The sequence below is a fragment of the Lathyrus oleraceus genome, chromosome 6 (genome assembly GCF_024323335.1).
Source record: "Lathyrus oleraceus cultivar Zhongwan6 chromosome 6, CAAS_Psat_ZW6_1.0, whole genome shotgun sequence".
Taxonomy (NCBI): Eukaryota; Viridiplantae; Streptophyta; class Magnoliopsida; order Fabales; family Fabaceae; genus Lathyrus; species Lathyrus oleraceus.
Genome location: NC_066584.1, coordinates 280064597 through 280081942, shown reverse-complemented (window position 1 = coordinate 280081942; position 17346 = coordinate 280064597). Strand labels below are relative to the sequence as shown.

Below are 17346 nucleotides of genomic sequence, written 5' to 3'. Positions count from 1 at the left end.
AAATGCTTAATTTAGTGGCTTAGAGGTCGACCTATAAGTCTTATGGGTCGATGTATAGAGTTGAAAACTTACAAAAACATGCAAAACTCTCATTTTTCATGAATGAAATGATAAATAACATGCTCAAATACAAATGCTTCAAATGTAAGGACTAAATGGCATAAAATGTAGTTGATGAAGAGATAAAACATGATGTCACTATAAACATATAAATTGAGAACATTCAAGAGTAATCAATGAAGTTTCTGGAACTGGACAACAATTGAAATCTATCATACATAAACACATATCAAACAATATTGGATCAAACGCATGCGATCAAATAAACGAATAATAATAAGCAACAAAACCAAAATAAGAACAAGAGATAATTTGAGAAAGATATTACCTCATAAGATGATAGACGAAGAACGCACTCAACTGACCCAAAACATTCAAAAGAGGGTTAAAAGCAAATACAAAGAGTGTATGCATCAACATATATTAGGCAAGTTTAAGATATTGAGAATGTCCAGTTCCCGACGAATATTGAAAAAAAGCTTAGTCGCAAGAGGTTTTGTAAAAATATCGGCAAGTTAATTTTTACTATCAACGGGCTCAAACACGACATCGTCTTTTCCAACATTGTCTCGTAGGAAATTGTGACGTATCTCAATGTGTTTAGTATGAGAATGTAGCACTGGATTTTTGGTTAGATTGACCGCACATTATCAGAATACATTGAAGTTTAATATGAAATTCAAGTAGTTGTTGTTTGAGCCATAAAATTTGAGCACAACAACTACCGGATACGATGTATTCTGCCTCTACAGTTGACAAAGGAACATAGACTTTCTTCTTGCTATGCCAACTAACTAAGGAGTTAAAAAGGATGTGGCGAGTTCCACTAGTACTCTTCCTATCCAATTTGCAATCGGAAAAATCAGAATCAGAGTAACCAACCAAACTACAATCTCTACCCTTGGAAAACCAAAGCCCGTACTTAAAATTACCATGAAGATATCTAAGGATATGCTTTACAGCTTTAAAATGTGATTCCTTAGGAGTGGATAGATATCGAGCGCACATGCATACACTAAACATAATTTCATACCTAGATGCAATAAGATATAAAAGTGATCCAATCATACCTTTATACCTTTGAACGTCAACATCCTTATCGTTTCCATCCCTGTCCAAGTTTCCATTTGTAGGCATTTGAGTGTCAATTGATTTTGCATCTACCATTATGAAGCGTTTAAACAACTTTTGGCAATACTTAGTTTGGCACAAAAATGTTCCTTTTTTGAGCTTCTTGATTTGAAGTCCGATAAAGTAATTCAACTCCCCCATTACACTCATTTCAAATTCGCTTTGCATAAGCTTAGAAAATTCTTTGATCAGTTACATGTTAGTAGAACCAAATATAATGTCATCAACATAAATTTGAACTAGAAGAGGATGTTTTCCTTTATGCTTAATGAAAAATGTTGTACCTACCTTCCCTTTAGAGTATCCTTGATCAAGTAAGAACTTACTAAGTCGCTCATACCAAGCCCTAGGGGCTTGTTTGAGACCATACAAAGTTCGCTTTAGTTTAAAAACATGATTCAGATACTCGTGATTTTTAAAACCGGGAAGTTGTGAAACATACACTTCCTCGTTTATATAGCCATTAAGGAAATCACTTTTCACATCCATTTGAAATGATTTGAAGTCTTTATAACATGCATATGCTAGTAAAAGGCGTATAGCCTCGAGGCGGGCAACCAGAGCATAAGTTTCCTCATAATTTATGCCCTCCTATTTGTTATATCCTTAAGCCACTAGGCGGACTTTGTTCCTAGTTATCACATCGTTTTCGTCTTGTTTATTTCGAAAAACCAACTTAGTGCCAATGATTTAATGATATCGAGAAGGTGGGACAAGGTCCCACACATCATTTTTTAAAAACTGATTTAACTAATCTTGCATGGTCATTAACTAATGCTCATCAATCAATGCATCTTTTGTGTTTTTAGGTTCAACTTTTGAAACAAAAGCAAAGTGATAATATAAATTACTTAGCTTAAAGCGTGTTTTCATGCCTTTGGTGATATCTTCAAAAATGTTTTCAATTGGATGGTCTTCGAAAGACCTCCAAGCCAAAGGAATATTATCCACTTTAGTTATACTTTCATCCTTCTCCTTTTCAGAATTATCATCTTCCTCCTCCTCAATTTTCACCGCTTCAGGATGATCAATTCCTTTTTTGGTGTTTGAGCATGTCTTCTGAAGATACACCTGCATCATGAAAATAAATACCTTTCCCAACATTTCTATGATAAGATTCATCAAAAGTAACATGCACGAACTCTTCAACACTAAGTAATCTCTTATTGTACACTTTATAAACTTTGCTTGACTGAGAGTATCCAAGAAAGATACCTTCATCAATTTTTGCATCAAACTTCCCAAGGTTATCCTTACCATTATTTAAGACAAAGCATTTACATCTGAAGACATGAAGGTGTGATAAATTTGGCTTTCTACCTTTCAAAAGTTCATAAGGTATTTTATTAAAAAAAGGACGAATAAGTATCCTATTTAAAACATAACACATCGTGCTAATAGCATCAGCCCAAAAATATTTTGGTACACTACTCTCATTGATCATAGTTCTTGCCAACTCCTCTAAAATTTTGTTTTTGCGCTTCACAAAACCATTTTGTTGTGGAGTTCTTGGAGCGGAAAAACTATGTTCAATGCCATGTTTATCACAATAACCTTCAAAGACGTGGTTTTGAAATTCACCTCCATGATCCCTTCAAATAGAAACTATGTTTGAACTTAATTTATTTTGGGATAACTTTGCAAAAGATGTGAAAGCTGAAATAGTCTCATTTTTACTACGCAAAAAGATAGTCCAATGAAATCTAGAGTAACCGTCTACTATAACAAAATCATAGTAATTTCCACCTAAGCTTTTAGTCCTAGAAGGAACAAAAAGAACCATATAGAGAAGCTCAAGAGTTATAGAGGTTGAAACTATATTTTTGGATTTAAAAGAGACCCTTGTTTTTTTTCCCATTTGGCATGCATCACATAGGTGGTCTTTCAAAATTTTAATTTTCAGTAGACCGATAACTAGATCTTTTGAGACAACTTTTTTGAGTAGATCAAAGTTAACATGTGCTAAGCGTCTATGCCGTCAACAAAAGTCTTCACTCATGGTTACTAAACACTTAGTACTTGTTAATGATACATCATCCAAGTTAAGTATATAGGTGTTGTTAACCCTCAAGCTCTTAAATGCATATTCATTCTTGTCATTATGTTCAATTATGCAACAAGTATTTGTAATAGTTATTTTATAACCTTTGTCGCATAGTTGACTAATGCTAAGCAGATTATTTTTAAAACCTTCAACAAGTATTACGTTAGAGATAGTAGTAAAGGATGGATTACATACACTACCCCTACCAAGTATTACACCCTTGTTGTTATCTCCATAGGTTACAAAACTATTATTCTTTGGCATGAAGTCAATGAATGGTGAAATGTCATCTGTTATACGCCTTGAGCAACCACTATCAAGAAACCACATTCTTTTCATGGAGCCAAGACATTCAACCGACAAGATCAAACAAGAGTGATAAGTCCCCAATTTTCATAGGGTCCTTGAGAGTGAGTGGAAATATTGTTGCCTTTGGGCAACCATTGAAATACACTTTTAGGAACCAACAATCTCCTAAATTTGCATTTGGCAATGATATGGCCTTTCTTATAACAATAATGACAAGTAAAGTGATAATGAGAATAAATTTTGATCTTAGATTATTTTACAACAAAATTATACTTTCTATATGGTTCATAAAAAGGTTTTTTGAATTTTGTTGGATCAACAACGAAAGTGACTTTTGGTTCTAAAGCCTTGCTAAATTTGACCTTTAGAGTATTAACCTTTTTTTCCAAATGTGACAAGTTTCACCATCAAACCAAGAAGGTTTCTCATCCTCAATCTTATATTTTTGATCATCTAACATGGTTTTCTTAAGAGCTTCCATTTGTTTTTTTGTTTCTAAAGTTTTAGCTTTGAATCCAACCTTTTAAAAGCATCTACGACTTCACTATATAGATTCTCAAAAGCAGTTTGTAATGCATAATGAGACATTTCATCAATAGGTTCATATTTAGAATGATTTACCTTTTTCTTCTTATGATTATGGGTCATGAGACAAAAATTGTCTCTTCATCACTTTCACTTGAGGATTCACTATCACTTTCCCAAGCTATGTATGCTCTTTTAGGCTTGTTAGATTTCTTGTGTTGACCCTTACTTTTATCCTTCTTAAGTTGTGGACAATCTGGTTTGTAATGTCCAACTTTACCATAATTGAAACATGAACCTTTTGACTTTCCTTTCTTATTCTTATCTTGTTTTGAAGAGTTAACTGTAAGAACGAAGTGCGCCTAAGAGGGGGGGGGGGGGGGGTGAATTAGGTTCTTTAAAATTTTATCTGGTTTTATGATATGAAATTGATAATATTTCTGGTTTGGAAATTTATGAAAGATGTAAAGGCGAAAAGATAAATGACACAAGGATATATCCTGGTTCCCCTCACAATCCGAGAGTACTCCAGTCCCATTACACAGTAAGAGATTTTCACTATGTTTGGTAACTTGCACAAGAAATAACCAAAAACCAAGAACAATCCTCTTGGACCAAGAACAATCCTCTTGGATTTTCACTAAGTCACCCTATGAGAACAATCCTCTCAATGTGACTAATATTGCTTCCTAACAATCCTAGAAAGCAATGATACAACAAGTATAATTTTTGTATAAGAGTTTGAATAGATGAAATATATCAATCACTTGATTGATCTTCTCTTTCAAGTAAAACAAATCACAAGGATAATATTAGTGCTCAATATGTATGAATATATGAGAGTATTTTTCTGAAATATGTATGTAACAATGTTGGAAAAATATCTCAATGAAAGTTGATGTATATATGAACACTTTGGTTAAAAGTTGGTATATTTGAAGTTTGTAATTTTTATGAAAGAGGTGAGTGATAAAATCTGAAAAGTATAGTATATATAGGAGACTCTATACCCTTTAGAAAGGCTGTATATAAGTGGAACAATGCAATGGTCAAGAGCAAGAGATATGAATTCGTATGGCACTGAATAACAATGAAGAAATGCCACTGGTTCAGGTGTAACCGATTACCTGAAGGATGTAACCGGTTACATGGTTACGTTATGGCCCAGAAATTCAAAAACTCGATCATGTAACCGGTTACTTAAATGATGTAACCGGTTACATCATATTGAAAATGATCAAATATAAAGGTTTTTTGCTACTGCCAAGGATGTAATCGGTTACATGATATTGGTAACCGGTTACATGAACTTAAAAGACCAAAAATAGTGTTTTGTAAAAGGGTAAGTGTTTATGGTATGTATTTGATGTTTTGGTAATGTATTTGACTAAATGTTTTGAGCACTAACAAATATCAATGCAAAGAGTTTTAGCTTGTACCCATATAAGTTGAAGATCAATAACTTTGAGTCTTTAATCTTCATGAAATTTGTAAGCAAGCTTTGATCCTTATGCAATTTGTCTTGGCTCATCCTTTTTGATATTCTTGAAATATGTTGTCTTCATCAAAACAAAGTCTTTAAGCAATTTTGGAGAAGCTTGAAAATACATTCTCCCCCTTTTTGATGATGACAACCAATGAGCCTTTGAGCTTTGTTATTTTTGTCCAAGAGTATATGCTCCCCCTATCTTGATATCTCCCCCTATCTTGATAGCCTTTCTTTACTTATATATTGACTGCATAAAAGTTGGACACAAAGCAACATACAAGCAATATACATACCAACCAAGCTCTTCTCCCCCTTTGGAATTATCAAAAAGGACGGGGAAAAGAAGATATAACAATTTTTACCAAATAATATAGAGGTATATTTTAACATAACAGATAACTTATCACAAAGCAAAGGAGTTCAACAAGGCAAATAACAACACATGATAGATATTATCTTTAAAGAAACAACATAGACTATAAAACATGATAACATGACAATTAAAGCACGACAACATAATAGAACATAATATAGCATAAGAAAACATAATAATTCCTAGGCTTGGTCCTCATCCATTTCTTCTTCACTTTCGTCTTGATTTTGGTTAGCAAGAGCGGTGAGGAATTCGGTACGGAGGTTGTCAAAGCGGGTGTTGATGGTAAGATTAATGCGTTCTTCCATACCCTGCATATGATTGTAAAGAAACTCATTGGAGAAGCCACCTTCCAGAACCGGAGTTGGAATTGGAGTAGGAGCCACATTTGGAGGAAGAATAGGTTGTTCAATATGCTTATAAAGTCCATCATTGTCTTTGAAAATGCCCATTTTCTTGTTTGCGGCTTTAACACTTATTTCACAAGCTCTTTCCATCATCTCAACACAACGTTCGCGATTGAGAGGAACATTACAATAATCCATAATGAGAGATATGATATGACCATAAGGAAGACTACCTCGAAGATTCCTTTGATGACGCATATAGTGCATAATCACATATGCCCAATTAACCTTAATGCAATTTTTTATGGAAAAGATAAGTTGCATATCAACATCACTACTTTGGGAATGGTTAGAGTGTTTAGGGAGCAAAATGTATGCAATCAAGTAATGAAGCATACGGTCACTAACGGACAAGGTTTCTGAGTACAAATGAACTCTTTCTGAAGAAGCATTTCGGCTTGCAAGTTCCTGCTCAGATATACGGCTTATGCTGAAGTAGTAAGCAAATTTCTCATAATTCTCAAAACCTTCATCATCACAAACAACATTATGACGAATACGAGCACCCTCAGATGGCACTCCCAAATATTTTCCAAAGTCCTCTAAACTTAAGACAATATCAGTTTTCTTAACATGAGAGCTTAGAGTACAATCCCTAGAAAGTGAGAGTTTTGCATAAAAATCCTTGGCTAGGTCAGGGTACACAAAAGTAGAGGTTCCAATCAAATTTGTGATACCTTGATATCTCAAAAGAGGGTTGAAATTGAAACTAGTTGCAGGAAAGGATGCAAGGTTACCGTATTTTACCGAAGTGAGAGCTCTATTCTGGAAAGGAAATTGAAGTCTTCTTTGCATCATTGTTGGTTGAGGAGCTACACTTTCAGAATCATTGGTAGGATTAGAGGTACCTTCTCCCATTTTTGCCTTTCCTTTGAGTTTCCTTGAAGGAGCCATTGATGGAGCTTGAGAAAGTTGTATTTTCGTTTTTGAGAGAAATGAGTATAAAAAAGTGCTTTTGAGAATGACTTATGGTTTATGAGTGGATAAAAGGTAATATATAGTGGTAGAATATAAGTGGGTAATAAAGAGTGATGTGGGTAAATGGTGAAATGTGAGTGGGTAGTAAAAGATAGGTTGAATCTTGACTAAGTGAGGAGGATGAATGTTGACCAAGCATTTAAGAGAATTCAACCATAATTAAAGTAGTAGAAGATAAAAAAATAATATATAAAACAACATTTATGGCAAAAACACAGTGATGTAACCGGTTACTTACTTCATGTAACCGGTTACATGGTAAAAAAAACAGAATCAAATAAAAATGTAAGTTACAGTGATGTAATCGGTTACCTACTTCATGTAATTGGTTACATGGTGCAGAAATGACCAAACAGAGGCAAAAATACATATATGTACAGTGATGTAAAAAATGAGAATTAAAAGCAATAAAAACATATTTTTGCACATGTAACACATATAGAACCTTCACAAATGAAATTGTGAAGATTTATTAAGGTAGAGGAATATATAGCATGCACCTTAAGTGATGAATATGCGTGTCATACGTCATGTTCGTCCAAAATCAGTTCTCTCCGAATCTTGAAGAAGGGTTCTTTGGCAAGCGGTTTAGTGAAGATATCTGCTAACTGATTATGTGTATCTACAAAAGTGACTTCAACATCTCCTTTAAGCACATGATCGTGAAGAAAATGATGTCGAATGTCTATGTGTTTGGTACGAGAATGCATGACTGGATTCTTTGTAATATTTATCGCACTTGTGTTATCGCATCGAAGAGGTATGCAACCAAGATTTACTCCGTAGTCACTAAGTTGTTGTTTTAGCCATAAGATTTGAGCGCAACAACTACCGGCCGCAATGTATTCTGCTTCAGCCGTACTAAGTGCTACACAGGCTTGTTTCTTGCATGACCATGAAACTAAAGTATTTCCTAAGATGTGACATGTTCCACTCGTACTTTTGCGGTCAGTTTTGCAACCTGCATAGTCTGCGTCAGAATAACCAAGTAAATTACATACACTACCTTTAGGATACCATAATCCGACGTTTGTTGTTCCCGTCAGATATTTCATAATCCTTTTCACTGCCATGACATGAGATTCTTTCGGGTTTGCTTGAAAGCGAGCACACAAACAAACACTAAACATTATGTCAGGATGGCTTGCCGTCAAATACAACAAAGAACCAATCATACCTCGATATTTGGTGATATCAATTGAAGTACCGGATTCGTCTTGATCAACATAAGTTTCGGATCCCATAGGGGTAGACATTTGCTTGCAATTATCCATGTCGAATATTTTCAAGAGTTCTTTGCAATACTTGGATTGATTTATGAAGATACCATCGTCTAGTTGCTTGATTTGTAAGCCGAGAAAATAATTCATTTTACCCATCATGGACATCTCGAATTCTCCTTGCATCGTTGAGGAGAATTCTTCACACATATCTTTGTTTGTTGATCCGAATATGATATCATCAACGTATACTTGTACCAATAATGTGTTGTTCTTGATTCTTTTGATGAAGAGAGTTTTGTCAACCTTGCCTTTTTCAAAACCTTTTTCACAAAGAAAGTTGCTAAGTCGATCATACCAAGCCATAGGCGCTTGTTTCAATCCATAAAGCCTTTCTTAGCTTGAAAACATGTGAGGGATTCTTGAAATCTTCAAAGCCCGGGGGTTGCTTTACGTAAACTTCTTCGTTGATGTAGCCATTAAGGAATGCGCTTTTGACATCCATTTGAAAAAGCTGAAAGTTTAGTGAGCAAGCATAAGCAAGTAAAAGTCGTATAGCTTCTAACCTTGCTATCAGAGCGAATGTTTCTTCGAAATCAATTCCTTCTTCTTGGTTGTAGCCTCGTGCGACCAGCCTTGCTTTGTTACGAACAATGATGCCATTTTCGTCAAGTTTGTTTTTGAAGACCCATCGAGTTCCAATGATGTGTTTATTGCTAGGTCTTGGAACAAGTTCCCAAACTTGATTTCTTTCAAATTGATTGAGTTCTTCTTGCATAGCAATGATCCATTAGTCGTCTCCTAAGGCTTCATCAACTTTGGAAGGTTAAATTTGAGAGACAAAATCCATGTTTAAGCAAGCATCTTTTAAATTCAATCTTGTTGAGACTCCTTGACTAATGTCACCAATAATCTTGTCGATTGCATGGTCTCTATGAGTTCTCCATTCTTTAGGTAGATCATTGATGTTTGCATCTTGTGGATCTTGTTCTTCATGGTGTTCCGGTTGATTTTCATTACCGGATATGAAATCTATCTCTTGAGGAATATCTACTAAATCATCATCATTATCAACAATAATATCCTCCTTGGAGGGGTTAGTTTCATCAAATGATACATGCATAGATTCTTCAATAGTTAAAGTTCTTTTGTTATAAATCCTATAAGCTTTGCTAGAGAGAGAATAACCAAGAAAAATACCTTCATCGGATTTTTCGTCAAAAACTTACCAAGATTATCTTTGTCATTGTTAAGGACAAAGCATTTGCATCCGAAGATATGAAAGTAGGCTATGTTTGGTTTTCTTCCCTTGAAAAGTTCATAAGGAGTTTTCTTCAAGATAGGTCTAATATTGACTCGATTACTTACATAGCATGCCGTGCTTACCGCATCCTCCCAAAAGTATTTTGGAAGATTGGAGTCGCTAAGCATTGTTCTTGCAAGCTCAATGAGAGACCTATTCTTTCTCTCCACCACTCCATTTTGTTGAGGAGTCCTTGGTGCCGAGAAGTTGTGAGAGATTCCATTTTCATCGCAAAATTCTTCAAAGGAAGCATTTTGGAATTCTCCACCATGGTCGCTTCTTATGGAGGCAATGGTTAGTGACTTCTCATTTTGGATTTGCTTTGCATACTTCTTAAATGCTTTGAATGCGTCATTTTTCTGCAATAAAAAGAGAGTCCAAGTGTATCTAGATAAATCATCAACAATGACTAAGGCATAAATATTACCTCCGAAGCTCTTTGTTCTTGATGGACCGAATAAGTCCATGTGCAGCAGATGTAATGGCCTTGAAGTGGTCACTACATTTTTGGATTTGAAAGTTGATTTATGTTGTTTCCCCTTTTGGCACGCATCACAAAGTCTATCTTTGATAAACTTCATCTTGGGCAAACCAATGACGAGGTCATGCTTGATCAACTTATTCAAATGTTCCATATGAATATGTGCGAATCTTTTGTGCCAAAGCCATGAATCATTGTTGTTTGCCATGAGACACTTTACCTTCAAAAACAAGTCATTAAGGGAAATCAAAAAAATATTGTTAAGGCGTTTACCTTTTAGTTTAACCTCATGCGTGACTTTGTCTTCTATCAAGCACTCATCTTTAGTGAACTTGATCTTGAAGCCCTTGTCACATAGTTGGCTAATACTAAGAAGATTGTGCTTTAGTCCTTCGACATAAAGAACATCTTTAATGGATGTGAAAGGTGGTGCACCAACAATGCCTTTTCCAAGAATCTTTCCTTTGTTGTTATCTCCATATGTAACATAATCCTTGGCTTTAAGCTTTAGATTTGAAAAATTTTTGATGTCTCCCGTCATATGCTTGGAACACCCACTATCGAGATACCATAAGTTTGATGTGGATTCCAAGCAAGCCTATAAAACAGATTAAGTTTTGTTAGGTACCCAAGTTGCTTTGGGTCCTTCATAATTAGTTCCTTTCTTTACCCATACGTAATTCCCATTAGCAACACTAAAGTTTCTAATATAGCAAGCATTAGGTGTATGGCCTTTAATACCACAATAAAAGCATGTTGGTTCAAAATTACTTCTATACCTAGAAGGATAAGACTTCTTCTTAACAAGGTTTTTCTTTTTAGGATAATGATGAATTATTTTAGGTTTGTTCACTTTCTCTTGGATTGGTTGGTCACTTGCCTTAACAAAGATTGTCTTGTTTGAGCTTGGTTTTGAAAACTTTGAGTAACCAAGCCCACTTTTATCATTTGAATATCTTTGTTGGCTAAGTACACCCTCCAATCCAATTTGTCCTTTTTCGTATCTTTCAAGAACTCTTTTTAGTTGGACAATTTGAAAAGAAAGTGACTCACATTTATTGCATACAAATTTTTGTTTTTGATCACTAATCATCTTTTCTTTTTCAACTTCAAAACCTTTTTCCATTTTCTCAATTTTCTCTTCCAAAACTGAGATTTGTTTCTTTCGAGATGATATAGTTTTATACAAAATTTTGCATTCATTTAATAATTCATCTATGGCACCTTGCACATCATTATCAAAAAGCGAAAAATCATTACTAACCTCATTTACTTCATCATCGGAATGGTGTGAGGCCATTTATGCTAGGTTTGCACTTTCATCACTATCCGAGTCGGATGACGAGCTTATTTTGTTATCTTCCCATGCGACATAAGCCTTTTTGTACTTGTTCTCCTTCTTGATTTTGAATCCACTTTTCTTAGGTAGTTGAGGACAATCTGGTTTTATGTGGCCTTGCTTACCATATTCATAACATGTTACCTCTTGCATTGAAGTGGAAGCTTCTCTTTTCTTGAAGTGTTTCTTTCTTTTCGCATAGAAGGAAGGTTTGTCATTCTTACTGAAAAATTTGTCTAGCCTTTTAACAAGTAACAAGAAGTTTTCATCCTCCTCCGGATTGTCTTCTTTCTCAACATCTTTGGAGTCAACTTTCAGAGCGATGCTTTTGGACTTCTTATCTTGATTCTCATGTTTTTCAAGTCTTCCAAGTTCCGTCTCATATTCTTGAAGTTTTCCAAACAATGTAGCGGAAGTCATTGTGGATAGACTTTTCTTTTCTGATATTGCCGTCACTTTTGGTTGCCATTCCCTGGTTAAAGATCTAAGCACTTTAAGATTCAATTCATCATTACTTAAGGTCTTACCTAGAGCTTTTAGATGATTTGTCAAGTGCATAAATCTTTTCTGCAAGTCAAGGATAGATTCTCCGAGCTGCATTCTGAACAACTCATATTCTTGACTCAACGTATTTAATCTTGATCTTTTAACTTCGGCAGTTCCTTCATGAGTTTCTACCAAGGTATCTGTAGCGGGGTATTCGTTACCATTAGAGATATTGACTAAATCCAAGGTAAATCATACAAGTCGAGTCGCCACCGCACTTCTATTTATCCAAAGGAATGGTTAGAAAGCGAACAAAAACCTAAAAGTTTTATCGAATCAAAAACTAGTAAAAATGTCAGAGATCTGGGTAAGGGGGTTGGTTATGCAATGGAAAGGTATTAGGCACCCAAAGCATCCTAGGTACTCATAGGGAGCCCTTTTCACATTTGTTGCAAAGGTTGTTGTTTTTTTTTTTGAAAATTTATTTGTGCAAACATGATTGAAGGGACGAGAAAAGCGTGTATGTTTATCTAATGTACTACTTACTAAAAGAAGGGTCAAAAGAAAATGACTCGCACGGATGTCGCATCCACTGCATACGTATCTCATCTGAATCTGAGAATCAGAGTCTTCGTAGCTCGACTACCTATGGGTTAAAGAGGAGTGTTCTCGCTAAGATATCACGTCTTATGCCTATGTATCTCATCTGGGATGAAAATCAGAGCAAAACGTAGTTCGACTAAATACGGGGTAAGGGTTGTGTTTTGGGGTGAACGACGTTACTACGCAATCTACCGGATGCTCGACCTTTGGAGACTTACTCGCCTGTAGTAGAAGGAGATAACGTGTTCTTAGGAGAAGAAAAATCAATGAGTTTGGGGTGTTTAGGGATGCTCATGCAAAAAGGCAGTCCTAGATGAAGGAACCGCGCAACCTTAATTGACATGCCACGAGAGGCTATACGAAACCTAAGAAAGCGGTAAAATGCGGGAAAAATAAAGTACCACGCGGATAAAGATCCGAAGCAACAGCAATTTACGAGGTAAGAAAACCAGAGATTCCCAAGCTAAACACCATCAAAGAAAGTGAGTCAGTACAGGTAATCGGAATAGGCCTCCAGGTGGTACCCCACAAATAAAGTGGAACACCAAGCAAGCTATCCCTGCAAGAGTATGTGAGCCCTCACAAAAACTCAACAAACATGTTAGAGTAATATGACGGAATTAGGAGAAAACAATGCCATAACAAACACAAAACAGGTTAGACCAAACAGGATAGGGTAATCAAGAGTTGCCCCCAAATAAAAATGTAACCACATGAATCATGCCATTAAAATTCACAAAAAGCTCACAAAAAGCAACCAAGGTATGAGGCCTAAACCTCTTGTCAAACACATGCATCAAAAGGGTATTAAATTCACCCATAATACCTCATACATTCAGAGCATTCAAATTAAAAGCATAAAGTAATGGGAATAAGGCAAACCTGACTGGAGAGATCGAATGAAATTGAATTGCCCGGTTGGGTTTGCAAAGCAATCTGAGGGTTTATATGAGAGGGAATTGGTTCTTTGCTGATGAGTTCCCTTCAGTCTCTGGAGGTTGCTCTGAACTCTGTTAGCTCTTCTCTCACTATCTTTTTCCCTACCAGGGTAATAGGAATATAATGGCCTTTTGTTTCGCTGAAACTCTGAATTTATAACCTGATTTTTGTGGACCTGTGGGCTCAAATGAGAGAGGCCCAAGTCCAAAATTTTGCTGTTATATTTTATTTTTTTATTTTTATTTTTATTTTTTTTTATTTTTTATTTTATTTTTTTTTTTTTATTTTATTTTTTTCGTTCTTTTTTTTTTTATATTTTTTTTTTTTCGTTCTTTTTTTTTTTTTTAAACATGTGGGCTTCGCCTAGCGAGCATGACAGTTCAAGAAATTCCTCTGAGCGTAGGTGATTCTGGTGGCTTTTCTTTGGACTCGCTAGGCGACCCATTCTGCTCGCCTAGCGAGCATGACAACTCATGAACAAACTTTTTCTCCTTCAAGATTAACGTTTTGACTGACGCATAGACCCCATTTGAACTTGTTGGAAGTATCTCAAGCCATTCCCTTGTGTTGACTGATCATCTAAATAGAACCCACAAAGTGTCTTGGATGATACTCAAGCTTCAAACAAAAGATGTTAGTGACACATTTTTGTGCTTTTGGTTAGTAAACAAAATTAAGAGAAATAGTGATGTATAATTCAAGCATGCTTGGTGATCTCAAACCAATCACAAGGAGTCCCACCCAAAGGCAAAGGGAACCAAGATGCTAAAGATCCTTGAGGCAATGCAAATGCAATGTTATGATGCCATGAGGGATCTTAGGGTCAAAATTGGGGTCTTACAGTATCCCATATTTGTTTTGTAGTTGTGCATGCCGGAATGCGAAAGAATTCATCCATGCTGAGTGCACTTTGAAGAAGATTTATTGCCTTTTTATCATAGAGGACCTTCTTCTTATCATCATCATCCCATGAAGTTTTAGGCTTTGATGAACCGACGCCGTTAACAACCGTTGTAGGAACAAAAGGACCATTTTGGACAGCATCCCATATTTCTTCTCCTTGTGCTTCAAAATGAGCCTTCATCCGAATTTTCCAGAAGTCAAAGTATTCACCACAGAATAGTGGAGGCTTCTTATTGCTACCACCATCTCTGAAGACTAGATTATTATTTGCGGAAGCCATTTTGGATCGTCTAGGAACAGGTTACCTATAACCTGCTTTGATGCCAATTGTAAGAATGAATTGCGCCTAAGAGGGGGGGTAAATTAGGCTCTTTAAAATTTTATCTGGTTTTATGATATGAAGTTGATAATATTTCTGGTTTGGAAATTTATGAAAGATGTAAAGGCGGAAAGATAAATGACACAAGGATATATCCTGGTTCCCCTCACAATCTGAGAGTACTCCAGTCCCCTTACGCAGTAAGAGATTTTCACTATGTTTGGTAACTTGCACAAGAAATAACCAAAAACCAAGAACAATCCTCTTAGATTTTCACTAAGTCACCCTATGAGAACAATCCTCTCAATGTGACTAATATTGCTTCCTAACAATCCTAGAAAGCAATGATACAATAAGTATAATTTTTGTATAAGAGTTTGAATAGATGAAATATATCAATCACTTGATTGATCTTCTCTTTCAAGTAAAACAAATCACAAGGATAATATTAGTGCTCAATATGTATGAATATATGAGAGTATTTTTTGGAAATATGTATGTAACAATGTTGGAAAAATATCTCAATAAAAGTTGATGTATATATGAACACTTTGGTTAAAAGTTGGTATATTTAAAGTTTGTAATTTTTATGAAAGAGGTGAGTGATAAAATCTGAAAAGTATAGTATATATAGGAGACTCTATACCCTTTAGAAAGGTTGCATATAAGTGGAACAATGCAATGGCCAAGGGCAAGAGATATGAATTCGTATGGCACTGAATAACAATGAAGAAGTGCCACTGGTTCAGGTGTAACCGGTTACCTGAAGGATGTAACCGGTTACATGGTTACGTTATGGCCCAGAAATTCAAAAACTCGATCATGTAACCGGTTACTTAAATGATGTAACCGGTTACATCATATTGAAAATGATCAAATATAAAGTTTTTTTGCTACTACCAGGGATGTAATCGGTTACATGATATTGGTAACCGGTTACATGAACTTAAAAGACCAAAAATAGTGTTTTGTAAAAGGGTAAGTGTTTATGGTATGTATTTGATGTTTTGGTAATGTATTTGACTAAATGTTTTGAGCACTAACAAATATCAATGCAAAGAGTTTTAGCTTGTACCCATATAAGTTGAAGATCAATAACTTTGAGTCTTTAATCTTCATGAAATTTGTAAGCAAGCTTTGATCCTTATGCAATTTGTCTTGGCTCATCCTTTTTGATATTCTTGAAATATGTTGTCTTCATCAAAACAAAGTCTTTAAGTAATTTTGGAGAAGCTTGAAAATACATTAACTTGTCTTCTAAAGTTAATGAGATTGTTGTCAGAGTGCTTTACTCCATTTCTCTTAATGTATTTATGGTTCCATTTAACAAACAACCCCATTTCTTCACCGTCAAACTTCTCCTTATCACTATATCCACTTTCATCATGCTCTTTTGTTGAGTACTTAGAACTAGAAGCCACAAGAGCAATTGAATTCTTTTCAACCCCCTTGTCCTTGTTATTTGATTTCTTAATATTCTTTTCACGCTTCTCTAAACAAATAAGCTCTTGCTCATGTTCCTCAAGCTTTCCAAATAAAGTAGTAATATCCAATGTCAATAGGTTGTTAGCTTCCTTGATGGAGGTGACCTTAGGTTGTCATTCCCTATTAAGATATCTCAAAACTTTGTTAGTAGAAATTTCTTTGGAAACATGCTTACCAAGTGCATTCAAACGATTTATAATATGGGTGAAACTCTTTTACATATCAACAATGTTTTCACCATGCTTCATATGAAAGAGTTCAAACTCTGGATTTAAACTATTGATTCTAGCTTGTTTGACCTCATTTGTACCCTCATTGCAAATCCTAAAGTGTAAATTAGAATATTCATTGCTTTCCAATTACAAGCATACCTTTTCTCATCATCGCCATTCCACCGTACTTCTGGTTTAGGTACAACAATATCATCCTCATTCGTCATTATAATTTCAAATGGAACATCTTTGATGGCGTTACATACATTCCTACTAATAGAGTTGATATCGATACACATATAATCCTTTCAATAACCATAGTTTTCACCATTCAAAACTGGAGCTTTATTGTACGCCCCTTTAGGTTTGGAAGCCATAATGTAATAAGAGAATTTGAAGCACAAGATAAACTAGTGCTCGTGATACCCCCTTGTTAGACGAGGGAAACTAATCAAGATGGGGGTGAATAGATCCCCAATTTAAAAATTTAGTTTTAAAAATATTTTCTATGGTTATGTGAAAGCAATTTCGGATCGAAAATTCGTCTATCCAAACCCATTATATAAAGGACCAGATATGCGTCTAAACATAATGTGGAAAGTATAATACAATGCCAAGATGAGAAATAGAATCAATATGATTTTCTAAAAACACGTTTGACCTTTATAACACTTTATTAAGCTATTTCCAATTAAACAAGTTGACAAAATGGACTTGAGAAATTTGTCAAACACTTGATG

At 35.2% G+C, this 17346-nt stretch overlaps 1 protein-coding gene across 1 annotated transcript; it reads right to left on the bottom strand.

Moving 5' to 3' along the window:
• Positions 1 to 660: 660 nt before the first annotated feature.
• Positions 661 to 1227, bottom strand: LOC127095177 (secreted RxLR effector protein 161-like). Its single transcript, XM_051033904.1, has one exon. It carries the CDS (start codon positions 1225 to 1227, stop codon positions 661 to 663), a length of 567 nt encoding a protein of 188 aa, XP_050889861.1.
• Between the last annotated feature and the right edge of the window lie 16119 nt (positions 1228 to 17346).